Raw genomic sequence first — 12,909 nt, 5'->3', positions numbered from 1 at the left:
TTAATAAACTCTTCTTCATTTCATTGGATCAAACAAGTTTTCATCACAGGGTTTCTGCTGTTTGTTGGTTCTCTGCAAGTTAAAAAACTGAGGCTTGTTCATGAAAGCAGAGTGTGTGACATACCCACGTAGTTTAAGGGTAAGTTCAGTGATATCCTCCACTTAGAGTTGCAAAAGAGAATGTAACATTAATGTTTCCATGACGCTGATGTCAGCTGCAGCTCCTCAGTACTGAAGCTGTTATGATGTAAAGTATTTTAACATGCTCTCTGGAAGTCCTGGTACTAGTAATGTTACATAAATAAACTTTAAAAAACATTTTATGGTAATTTCTGTTAATTGCAGTATAGTTAGATTTATTTCCAAATTCCTTCACATTGTCTTTGATGAATTATGTTTTTTTATTTATTTTAGAAACATTTACATTTTCTTAGTGTTTGTTTTTCTTTCATCAAGGCCATAATCTATAAAAGCAGGATTCAGTCGGATATAAAGAAACACAAAAATCTACTAATGTAAAGTGACAGATTTTTAAAGTAAAACCATGAAGAAAACTGAAAATATTAGGTCCACATGAACTGGAACATTTAATTTAATTTAAACATTTTTTTAACAAAGTTTTAATAGGCAAAGAAAGCAAAAGGGAATATAGGACAACGTCAGATCTGCACAATATGTATTTATTTTTTAAACAGCTTAAAGTCCTCAAACATCACAGGCATTAGCTACTGACAGTTCAGAGCAGAATTGGAAGTCTTAGGTAATGTCATTCTGACCCTTTGGCTTACCTGTCGACCCTCTCCAGGTGGAAGATCACTTTTATCGGGACAGTTTCTGGACTGAATTAGAAGGAAATGATCGGGTGATTTGGTCAAACAGACTTTTTGTGGCTGAGAATGAAGTGCCTGCAGAGGTCCAACTGATACCAGAACAGCATGGAGGGTTTTGTTTGGGGGCAGAAAGTGTCCCCCACATGTCTTTGGTCATTAATCATCAGGCTAGAGAATTGTCTCCTATAGCTAAATGATGTGCGACTCTTACTGATTGGCAAAGTACAAAGACATGATGGAAAGCAAACGATGCTAGTAACTGTTGCTAAGGACTTGTCTGGCAACACCGTGAAACAACAAGTGCTAACGACGCTAACAATTATTGCTAAGGAGTTTTCCGGCAACGCAGTGAAACAATAGGAGCTAACAAGAATAGCAATTGTTGCTAAGAACTTTTCTGACAACACAGTAAATAACAGGAGCTAACAAGCTAGCAACTGATGTCAAGGGCATTTTTGTGACGACCAGATCAAATGACAAAAGCAAAGGCAAATGCAAAGTTTTAACCCTTTAGCCTGGAAAACAACAAAAAAAAAAAAAAAAAAAAAAAAAAATCACAAAAAAAATATTTTTTTCTAATGCTTATTGTCTTGGTACGGAGCCCCAAAAATATATCGAATTACAAAAATAAAATAAATTAGAAAATATTTTTACTTAAAAATACAGTTATCCAGAATTATTTTTAAACTTCAATTTTTAGAAAAAATTCTGGTAAGCAACTGGTGTGCACAAGATAGTAACTGAAAAAAATGTATTTTCTAAAGTAAAAACAATTTTAAAAAGTAAGTAAGCAATAAAGTTTAAAAAAAATATTAACTGGTGTGCACCAGTTACTGTCTATTGCTCATCAGTCAGTAACTATTTTTTTTGTTTTCACTTTCATTTTTAGAGGAAATTTTTTTACTTCCATTTTTTTTCTATGTCCCTTTAGGGGCTCCGTATTTTGGGGAGAAATACACACAATCAATACTTTTAAAAATATGTTTTCTAAATGTCCCTCACTGTTTGGTTGAGCGGGCAGTCAAAGGGTTAAGCATTAAGAAATATGAAACAGCACAACCAAATACAAAAGTATCATCAAAGAAGCATGGACACGTAGAAGATATCACTTTGTAGAACATAGACATAGACAAACGTTCAATAAACTTGTTCAGTAGACAATGGACCAGAAGACATAGACAGTGGCAGAATTAGAACCCTGTACAAATGTTCATTAAACTTGTTCAATAGACAAACAAAATGGACCAAAGATGATAATATCTAATAGACCAAAAAAAGAAGTTCTTAATGTCACGGTATTGTAAGGAAATATGAAAAAATGGCTTGAAATGACTTAGTTTTGTAAGAACCCCTAAAATATGTTTTATTTTATTTTATTTTTTATGTTTGTGTATTATGTTTAGTCTTTATGTGTTGGTTACTGTCTTATATGCTATGTTAGGTTATTGTGGTTGTTGTTATATGCAATGTTGCTGTTATTGGCGTCGTAGTCCTATGTAATGTAACTCAATTTTAAATAAAGTTCTTGCAGAAAAAAAAACTTTTTTTAAGGTCTCTGCACGTGACACGGAAGTAAACAGCTAACGCTAGCTAGCATGCTAGCAGCGTTAGCTTGTGCTGAGAGGACGGCGGTGTTTCGTTGGGACGTTCGTGAGGTTTCTACAGAGATGTAGCGATACGTGGTTCGGTTCCGAACAATCCTCTTTAGCTAAAGTGTCGTAAATGAGTGAATGCGTGTTGAACGTAAAGACAACGTGGCTGTGATTGTGAGACTAGCAGATGATCGGAGCTGCTGCTGTTCAGAGGACTTTGGTGTTTGTTGGAGCTGAAGATCTTCTGCAGCTGCAGGAACCATGTCTTCCCTTCAGTCTCTGAGAGAGTTGATCAGCGAGCGACTAGCTGCTGCTGCTGAAGAAATCTGCAGACTCTGTGAAGGAACCATCGTCCAGTACGAGCAGGAGCTCTGTCGTCAGCGCAGACTGCTGGATATCTGCTGGAAACCACAGCTTCAGCTCCACGATATAGGTAGGACACTTCAACAGAGGAGAGAATCTGTTATCTTCCAGAACATTCTGGTTCTTGTTCTAGTGGACCGATGACTGCTTCTGTGTTGGGGGATTCAGGTCCGCCATCTTGAAGCGGTAAACAGGATCTCTGCAGTCTTTAGCTTCTTTCAGGCTTCGGTTTTTCTTCGTCTCTTTGATGTTCATCTCGTTGCTGTTTTAACGTAGTTATAAAATCAGTCATGTAGGTTGTTGTTAAAAATGTCATTGTGTCTTTTTGTCTTCCTTTTCAATCCGTTTGAACTATCCAGTTTAGTGTCTAGAGAAAAGAATACACATTAGGGTGTCTCATAATAATACATAGCTTTAATTGGATGTATTATTCTCCCTCACGTACTGTCATAAAAATATATGGCCCATGACCTTTCCTTGTTTTAACAACACAGGATTAAAGGAGAAAAGTATTTGTCAACATGAAGAGGTTCTATTCTTAAATCAGACGGCTACATTTGGTACTGACTCTATTGATTTCCTCCTCTGCTCATTGAGGCTGCATTAGTGTTCATCTCCTCTTTGATGATCTTTCACTGTTCTTGATCTCATCTAGTTCTTCTGTCTTCAAAGTAACAAGTTTGTTGAATTATTTGTTCAACAAAACAAATAACTGCTCGAATAACCTCCGTCTTTCTTGAGTTGGCAACAAAAATGATAAAAGTGTCCAGTTTCCAGTTACACGTTTTCAGGTTATCTACTTAATTCTCTTTAGGTAATTCTATTCGGCCCTCCAGATCATTTTATTTTATTATTAATAGCCCGATGTTATTTTGTTGTCATTTCTAAATTTAATAATTTTTGATATAATTAAAATTATTAATAAATAAGAATAATTATTAATAATAATTTATTATTTAAATTAAATTATTAAATTATTTTTTTTGCTATTTTGTTTTGGCTATTTTAGGTTTTTCTTTTTACGTTTTTATTCTGTTTTGGAGTTTGGTTAATATGTACATGTTAGCTGTTTCGGCTAATTTAGCCTTTTTTCCCATTTTTCTATTAAGTTTACATATTTTCACATTTTTTTTCAGCTACATGCTAGCTGTTTTGGCTAACCTACTTTTTTTTGTTGTTTTTTAGACTAGATTTTGTTTGTTTGTTTTAGACTAATTTGGCATTTAGCCAATATGTTTTGCTTGCTAACAGCTTCAGTGTTTTCAGCTATCAGCACTAGCATCTTCAGCGGCCATATTCAGCTTACAGCATTCATGCTAGCATTCTCACAGCTAATGCTAGATATCTACTTCATAATTTTGTTAAAAATTTACGGGTTTAAAGTTTTAGAAATATAGTTTTACAGCGCTCAATAAATGTTTATGCTGTTCGGCCCGTGACTAAAGGTATTAACCACATATAACATATCAACCACATTTAAGCTCACTGAATTAGAAGACATCTGTTCGACCAGAACTAACCGCGTGAAGCTACTTTGCTGTCCTGTCTCTTCAGTTCTTCCCAGTTTCTGTCGTTCTCTTTCTCTCTCTGTGCCACAAAGACAGACAGATGCTGCTATTCCATTTTGTTTTTTCTTCTCTGATTTTGAAAAGGTTTTTGTGTTTTTCCTCTTCGTTGTTTCAGTCCTGCTCATTGTTTCTGGTTTCGTAGTTATGATGCAAACTTGCAGATTATTACACAGTACTTTTATTTATTAATTTCCTGAATATTCCTGAATTAATCTCACCAAACAATTAATCGCATGAAAGCTCTCATGTTTCTACTTGAAAAGACTCATTCTTGTGTTTGTGTCCCTGCAGCCCTCCCTCATCACTATCTGAGTGAAGAAGATCTATGTAACCAGCAGAGGAACACCAGTGTGGTACACGAGGATGCAGAACCTCCACAGATGAAAGAGGAACCAGAACTTCCAGAGATTAAAAAAGAATGTGAAGAAACAGAACCACCAGAGATTAAAGAGGAACAAGAAGAACCAGAACCTCCACAGTTTGAAATAGAACAAGAAGAACCAGAACCACCGGAGATTAAAGAGGAATGTGAGGAACCAGAACCCCCAGAGATTAAAGAGGAATGTGAGGAACCAGAACCCCCAGAGATTAAAGAGGAATGTGAGGAACCAGAACCCCCAGAGATTAAAGATGAACAAGGAGAGCCAGAACCTCCACAGATTAAAGAAGAACATGAAGGTCTTTGCATCATTCAGGATCTGAAGCAGGAGACTGAAACCTTGATGGAGATTCTAACTTATAAAGAAGGTGAGCACTGTGGAGCAAATCTAAACTATCAGCAGAGTTTAATGTAACTCCATTTATTCAAAAATTGAGGTTTGGAAATGAAATCGCCAGCTTGCAGAAAGTAGACAGTGAGATAAGATCTAGTTCATTGGATAAGATTGATCCTGTTCTAGAAGATGATGTTCTACGAGGTTTAATGAAGCATTCATGGATGATTAAACTAAACATCAGAGGAACTGTAAAAAAGCACTGGGTCATCTTCACATGTCTGGCTATAAGAGTCACGAATATTGAAGTGTTTTCTTTGTTGAATACTAGAGACGTCACAATACGATCATGTGATCAGAAATCAGGTCCAATCTAGTGGTTGATGACTTAATCAAAATGGAATGTTGTCTCCCGGTTAGTTATCAGACATTTAATCTATTCTTATTATATTATTATATATATTTATCTATTATTCCAGATGAATACTCTACTAGACGTCTGAATATCATAAACAGATCACTAATTTGATCAAGAGTAGAGTGTAAATAGAGTTCAGATAAGCTAAACTAAGCTAGCGAGGGATACACAGATTCAGACTTTCAGGATCAATAACTCTTTTAAAAACACTTTTAACAACAGCAAGTGTCTCTATTGGGTTGTCTTAATGCAAACAACAACCTACAAGAGCATTTCAACAGAAAAAGGTTTGGTTTCTTTTTTATTTGAGCGACGCTCTCTGTGCCGCCGACAGACAGACACATAGTAGCTGTGTTCCCATTGACTGTTAAATTGCGCAAAATTGATTTGTGATGATACATTTGCCTAATGGAAACACCTCAATTTAAAAAAAAATCACATTTATTAAAAAATAAAAAAACACATTTTTGCTCTTAGAGTAGTACGTTTTTGAGATGTATTGGAAATGAAACATTTCACAAAACTGAAATAGAAACACTTTGAATTAAGTGAGTCAGATAGTGATGGTAAAGCACTTCTTCAACTAACTCTACGGTCACCAAACTTTCTCCACATGTCTAATTATCACCTATTACAACTATTTTGACCTGATTGTTCAAGCTACTTCACAGAAGTGCTCTGTTTAAGTGTAAATGACAACAAAGGTTAATAAATTAAACATAGGAAATAATCTGTTTATTAATTTTTTTCAGGTTTTAAATGTGTTACAAAGCGTCAGATTGGGACTGTATTGGCAGATACTCAAAAACAAATGACTGAAAAAAAGCCCTGATTGAGACATCCCTCCTGAATACAGACTCTTTTAATAATTCTCTAAGGAGGTTCATAGCTAGACGTTCTGGAGTCATACTCTGCAGAACAACAAACTTTGTTGGGGGTGAAATAAGCTGTTAGTAGGGCTTGGTCATTTATCAATATAATTGATTCACTTGAATTTTGTGTTTTAGATGATTTACTTTTTGTGAAAATCGAGGTTTATTTTCCCCGTACTCCGCCCTTTTGGGCTTCTGAAGTCCGGCGTAAAGTCAGACATGAAAGCTCCAGGTAGCAGAGGAGATCCTTGAGAGGGAGAGATGTACCACAAGAAGCCCCGACCCCACCCACCACCCCCATCAGCTACTTGTCTCTGTTTGTGTGGCGGTTAGCTTTAGCTGGTGCAGCAGCAGCGGGACATGCAGCGACTCTCAAACGGATCCAGACAGAACTGAAGGATAAAACTGCTGATCTACAGTAGCAACAGAACCTTTAATAAAAGTGTTGATTTGAAGACAGAGCTGTTGTTGCACTGATGCTAGCATGCTACGATACTAGTCGCTAATGCTATCGAGCTGTCCCGCGTGTTGTCTATAAATGTAAACACAGAGGATGGGTTCAATGTCGGTCGTTTTCACGGAGCGGACTTTAAGACGAGGTGGATAAATACAACAACATGAATTCAAAGGACATTTATAAAATCTGTATTTTATAAATATAATAACTAATTGTAACTTTATTGGTGGTCTTTTTGTGGCATTATAGAGCTGAGTCTTTACCGTCAGTGATATCATGGCAAATATTCAAAACGTTGAATGATTATTTTATTTTTCTTTATAGGATGCTTCATCTAGCAGTAGCTCACCAAACACCTGCTGCATTGTTCTACAAACATTTTTACAGCTTGTATTTAGTGGAACTTTGTTTTTGAAACAATTTCTAAAAGACCTGTTAAAATAAAATAGTTTTTGTTATAAATATTATGTCATTTGTAACCTTTGTTAAAGAAATAAAAAATAAAAGGAGGGAGAAAAAAATCAATTTAAATCAAATTTGGAATGAAAACATTTTTTTTTTTTGGCCATAGTGCCCAGCTCTAGCTGAAAGGTTATGGAATCAGGCTCAGATGAACAATGCATGGCTACAAATATTAGCTAATATTATAGCAATATGGCAGCCGTTTTGGTAAAATTTAATTTGTTTCCAGTTTTAACAATAATTTGGCCTCTGAACGTTCTTTCTGCATTATTCTACCACATTTAGGTAATTTGGAAACTATTTTACATACTAGGTTTTTTAAGCTAATTTGGCATGTAGCTAATATTTTAGCAGTGTGCTAGTTGTTTTGACTAAATTAGAATTATTTTTTTACGTAATTTGCAAATGTTGTTTTTGCGATATCATAGCTCTTTTGGTTAATTGATTTCCGAATGTTTTTTTCTTAAAATATTTTCGTATGTAGCCAATATTTTAGCACTATGCGCTGTTTTGACCAAACAATTTTTTTCCCAGTTTTTAAGATAAAACATATAAATGTTGTTTGAGAATTAATCTATCACATTTAGGTAGCTTGGAATCTACTTTTTTAGAGTACATTTTTAATGCTAATTTTGGCATACACATTAAAAAAAAAAAAAAAACGCGCCTCGGGACCGCATATTTACAACTGTGATCAGATTTATTGAAGAATGGAGAAATATTTGACAAGGAGGAAGATTGGTTCTTAAAAACTGCATCTGTGAATAACAACACACTATTGGCATCTTCTTGCACCATAGCTTCATTTATATTGTCCTCACTAAGAAGTTGCATTTGTTTGTTTTTTTTAACCTAGGTAAACTGAATGATCCATTATTTAAAAATTTTCTAGTCTTTAGCAGCAGAAATGTTTAAGATTTTGATATGTTATCAATGTTATTTTGTTATGGTTGGGGGGGTTGGCAAGAGAAAAAGTTTGAGAACCACTGGTGTAGTCAAAGATTTTCCTACGTGGAGAGGGGATTAGCCAGCCCAGGACGGTTGCTGGGCAACTGCAGGCTCCTCCCACAAGAGAAGGGTAGGGGAAAGAAGATTATTGTCCACCACCCTTCTTGTGTAAAATATGTGTCTATAGCATGCTAGTGTGTAGTTAACATCGGTTTGTAATCTTTTTAAAAAGTTAGTAGTATCTGTGATTAAGAATATATAAAATGGCTTCTTCTTGTGTCTGTGTCCCAGCAGTCCTCCCCCATCACTGGGTGATTGAAGAGGAGGATCTCTGCAACCAGCAGAGGAACTTAAGTGTGGAACAGGAGGATCAACGGATTAAAGAGGAAGTGCAGGGACTAGAACCTCCACATGTTAAAGAGGAAGAAAAGGAACTCTGCGTCAGTCAAGATAAAGAGGAGTTTGATCTGAAGCAGGAAACACCTAGTTATGAGGAAAATTATCACAGTGAAGCAGATGTCAACAATCAGCAGAGTTTTAATCTAACTGGTAGTCCGGATGATGAAGGAATCCAGCATAAAGAATCAACATCCTCTACACCTCAAGAGACAGACCAACAAAACAGGAAGGAAAGAGACAAAAGTCATGTCCACAATGCGGTCAGCTCTCAAGTTTCAAAAAGTCTGTGTAACTCTGATGTTGGTAAAAAATCAAAGACGAAAACTTTGGTTAAGAAACACAAACAATCTCCAAAAGAAAGGAAAAATTCTGTTTTGAAGTCTAGGGAAAGCTCAAGAAAAGTTAGTTCTCGTGTTGACAAAGTCGTTACTGAGTCTGTTGAAAGACCTTATATCTGTAAGGAATGCGATAAACGTTTTAGTCAATTACCTATTTTAAAAAAACACTTGAGAAATCATGCAAAAGATAAGTCTTTCTCTTGTAAGAGATGTGACAAAAGTTTTAAGCATTTATTTGATTTCAACAGACACATGAGAACTCACACAGGAGAGAAGCCTTTTATTTGTAAAGAATGTAATACAGGTTTTATTCAAATGTCTGATCTCAAGAGACACATGAGACATCACACAGGCGAGAAACCTTTTCCTTGTAAGGAATGTCAAAAAAGTTTTTTCCAACCATCTGATCTCCAAAGACACATGAGAATTCACACAGGAGAGAAGCCTTATTGTTGTAAAAAATGTGACAGACGTTTTAGTCACATATCTCATATCAAAGCACACGAGAAAACTCATTCAGGAGAGAAACCATTCGCTTGTAAAGAATGTGACAAAACATTTTGTCTTCCTTCCTATCTCAAGAGACACATGAGATCCCATACAGGAGAGAGGCCTTTTTCTTGTAAACAATGCGACAAACGTTTTAGTCGTTTATGTCATGTCACAAGACACATGAGAACTCACAGGTGAGTGAAGTCTTTGAGTGAAGTCTTTATCTTTGTAAGGGTTTAGGAAAACTTACAGCAGAGAAGTTGTGCGGCAAAAGACATTATGAGTTTGTATATAATGGGAGAAAGATGCATTTTTTCTTTCATGATCAAAAAACTAGAGTTTTATACAAAACTGTTGCATTAGGATTTAAACATTTTAAGCAAAGCTAAGTGGGTAATTGGGAGAATTCTCTCTAAGGGTCAAGGAAAATAATCACTGTTGAACATGAATTAATCTTTGCAGCAGTGTTTTCTCTGAATCCGCCTGAGCTTTAAAGAAATGGCACGGTCAGTTTGGAACTACAACTTGACACAGACACCCCTTTTCATTTCTCACAGTTGGTTGAGTCCACCGCACGGAGTCTCTACCAAAAAGTCAAAACCGGGCGGAGACGATACTTTTTTATGAATCCAACGGGGGGGGGGAGAAAAGCAAGCCAGATGGATGTTTGGCAAATAAAAATGGGTAGGAAAAACTACTGGCTTAGATGCAGACAGTACGGGCGGCTGCCTGGGGCAGCAATTCAAAGGGGGCACCAGCTCAGCACTTCATGATGTCAGCACTTCATGGTGGGAAAAAAATATATATGCCCCTACTGGTTTTCTATTATCTGTGATGTCATGGTGTTTGTTACTGTCTAAAACCATTGAATTGGGGACTGAGCGCCCCAGTCAGCTGAGAAGGCGCCGGAAAGATGTGTAAAGAAAAAGGGGGCAGGTGAAGGGAATCAGTTCAACTACGGGTCTCTCCCAAATTATGAGGGTGGGGCGGAATCAACTTCATACATTTTATTTTAGTTAGTCACATTCTATAGCCCACGTTTCCATACAGGTACTGTATATACGACTCATGCATTTTTTGTTAATGTTTGTGTGAAATGGCTACATAAAATTAGGGAACTCAAAACAATGAGGTCACCAAAGATGGCACTTTTGGTGAGGAACCTTATAAATGCCAGAAAAATGTACAGAAAAAGGTCAAAGCCATCTGGTCCTTAATTAAAGAAAATGAAGAAAAGGGTATGTCCTCATTGTGAGATATGCACGTTTTTCAGTGTTATCTGCAAAAATGATTTTTCATTATTATAATTTTTTGGGGGCAGTGACGATAATTGAAGTGGACTTACTGTAATTGTTGCAACTGAAGTCATTGTTTATTTTTAAGCTTGTATTCTAAAACTTTCACTATACCTTACTTGCATTGCCAGCTGTATGTAATGTCAGTGAAAAAGCCCTAGCAAATGTCATAATTCATGTGTCTGCTGTAACACTAAGGTTTTATTTAATTTACTGTTCACTCTCAGGACAGGTACTGAGGTGGTACAGAAAGCTCAGGTGAACCAGGCATGGAACTAGAAAGCAGAACCTGCTGTTCTTGTAGAAACTGTTATGTGTTCATCAAATATTAACGTCTTTGGAAATGCCTACCTAGTTAATGGGCTGACATACACATTCTCTTTGAGCCTTTTGTTCTCCCAAAGTTTCATGTCAGAGAACCGTCTCCATTCTGAAGTTCATTAAAAACGGGTCATGGAGCACTTGAATGCCTTTATGCTCATGTCAACAGAAAAATTATTTCATTTGTCCACCGATTGTGACAATAAGGTTGCATAAATTAGTTCTCTTATTAGGTGGTGACTTAAGAAAAATATTTATGGTATACCAAATGTCTTTACTATAAACATTGTTTGTCATAATTTGTTATTATGTTTTTTTTTTTCTTTACCTCCGAACTGTAATAAAACATTTACATTATATTGTAATTTCTTGCCATTTTTTTATGTAGCAAAAAGTGGATCAGTCTTGGCTATTAAACTCTGTCTGAAGTCTGACGTGTTCTGAAAACATCCTTTTATCGTTTTCAAAGACAGTTTTTTCTGTTTTAATCATATACAAGTCACAAATATTATAATGTTTAAAAAATAATTGATACATTTCACACTGCATGTTATGATTCTATTCATTGTGTTTCATTTTATGAACTGATTGACCAAAATGTTAATTTTTTTCATAAAATACATTTGATGTACCTGTAAATAGAATTGTTTTAATTTATTAAATTGTGAACAACTTCATTGGGATATACTTTAAGCGGATGCACTGTGTATGTTGTCTAGTTATGTGATTTTATGATAATATGAGAAATATTTTCTCTACATCTTTAATTCTAACTCTTTTATGTCCTTTGTGAAAATATTTTAAAAATGAATAATGCTGCAGTTTATAGTTTCTTTGGTCATGTGAGGAGCGAATTTCTTTGTGATTAAATTATTTTTCTAAAATGTGTTGAAGAAGATAAAGAAACATACTGGTATTTCTGTCTGGTTTTCATGCGATTTGTGTTTTGTATCAGAGATTAGAAGTGTTTCTCTGTTCTTTTTAGTCGTCAGTGTTCTGTTCCAATCTTTCCTGTGAAGAATAAAGTGGACGTGAACATCAGTCAGAAGTGTGGAGTCTTTCCCACAGTGTGGCTTTCTGCTGTTTGTTGGTTCTCTGCAGGTTCCAAAGTTGGGCCTGTTCATGAAAGCAGGGTGTAATACATCCTCGTGCACGTAAGTTGATATCCTGCACTTTCACTTCCAATACCGCATGTAACCGTCGGGTCATCTAAGCAAACAGCAACTGACTCTCTGCTCCAGGTTAGTGTGTTTCTGAGAGTCTATTGAGCCTGGCGTGTCTTTAGCCACAAACCTGTGGAACTAGATGCAAAAGCCATTCATTGATAATTTGTCTTATCCTGTTTTTGAAGAGAACGTAGCCATTATTCCAAGAGACTACTTCATTTTTTTTATTTTTGGCAATAAAAGGTATACATGCTAAACAACACGTCTGTAGAATCAATGTGGATCACATTAAAAGTTTTTTTATTGAACCTGAATTAATCCGACCACATTTTAATGAGTTTCCGTGTCTTATCGTTGTGGTTTTGTGGTGTTGTTTTTAAAGAGAATTCTGTTGGAACTACAAAATCTTTTAAAGGTGTCGTCATGGCAGCAGCCACGTGCATGCTGGGTAGGGAGACACAGAAAAGTGAGTTGTGCGTTTTTTAGTGGTGTTAAAATAAACGTTCTAACAAGTAAATGGTTTGATCAATTATTGCTTTTTGGCTAACAAGACAATTAATGTTCTACATTTGTCCGCGGCTCATTGTCTCATTTATAGTGTATAGTGATTTCTCTTAAATGCATGAACGGATCAAAATACTGTTCTGAGGTTCTTTATAGTGAGGAATGAACAGT

General features: G+C 35.8%; 1 protein-coding gene across 1 annotated transcript; it reads left to right on the top strand.

Annotated features, from left to right (window-relative positions):
• The first annotated feature begins 2,804 nt into the window (after positions 1 to 2,804).
• LOC112156775 (zinc finger protein 184) lies at positions 2,805 to 12,109 on the top strand. The gene is made up of 3 exons (XM_036214822.1): positions 2,805 to 2,855; positions 4,645 to 5,100; positions 8,518 to 12,109. Exons 2-3 carry the CDS (start codon positions 4,734 to 4,736, stop codon positions 9,648 to 9,650), a joined length of 1,500 nt encoding a protein of 499 aa, XP_036070715.1. The 5' UTR covers positions 2,805 to 2,855; positions 4,645 to 4,733; the 3' UTR covers positions 9,651 to 12,109.
• The last annotated feature ends 800 nt before the right edge of the window (positions 12,110 to 12,909 follow it).

Source organism: Oryzias melastigma, linkage group LG2 (assembly GCF_002922805.2).
Source record: "Oryzias melastigma strain HK-1 linkage group LG2, ASM292280v2, whole genome shotgun sequence".
NCBI lineage: Eukaryota > Metazoa > Chordata > Actinopteri > Beloniformes > Adrianichthyidae > Oryzias > Oryzias melastigma.
Note: the sequence above shows the minus strand (reverse complement) of the source record. Positions and strands in the feature narration are given on the sequence as shown.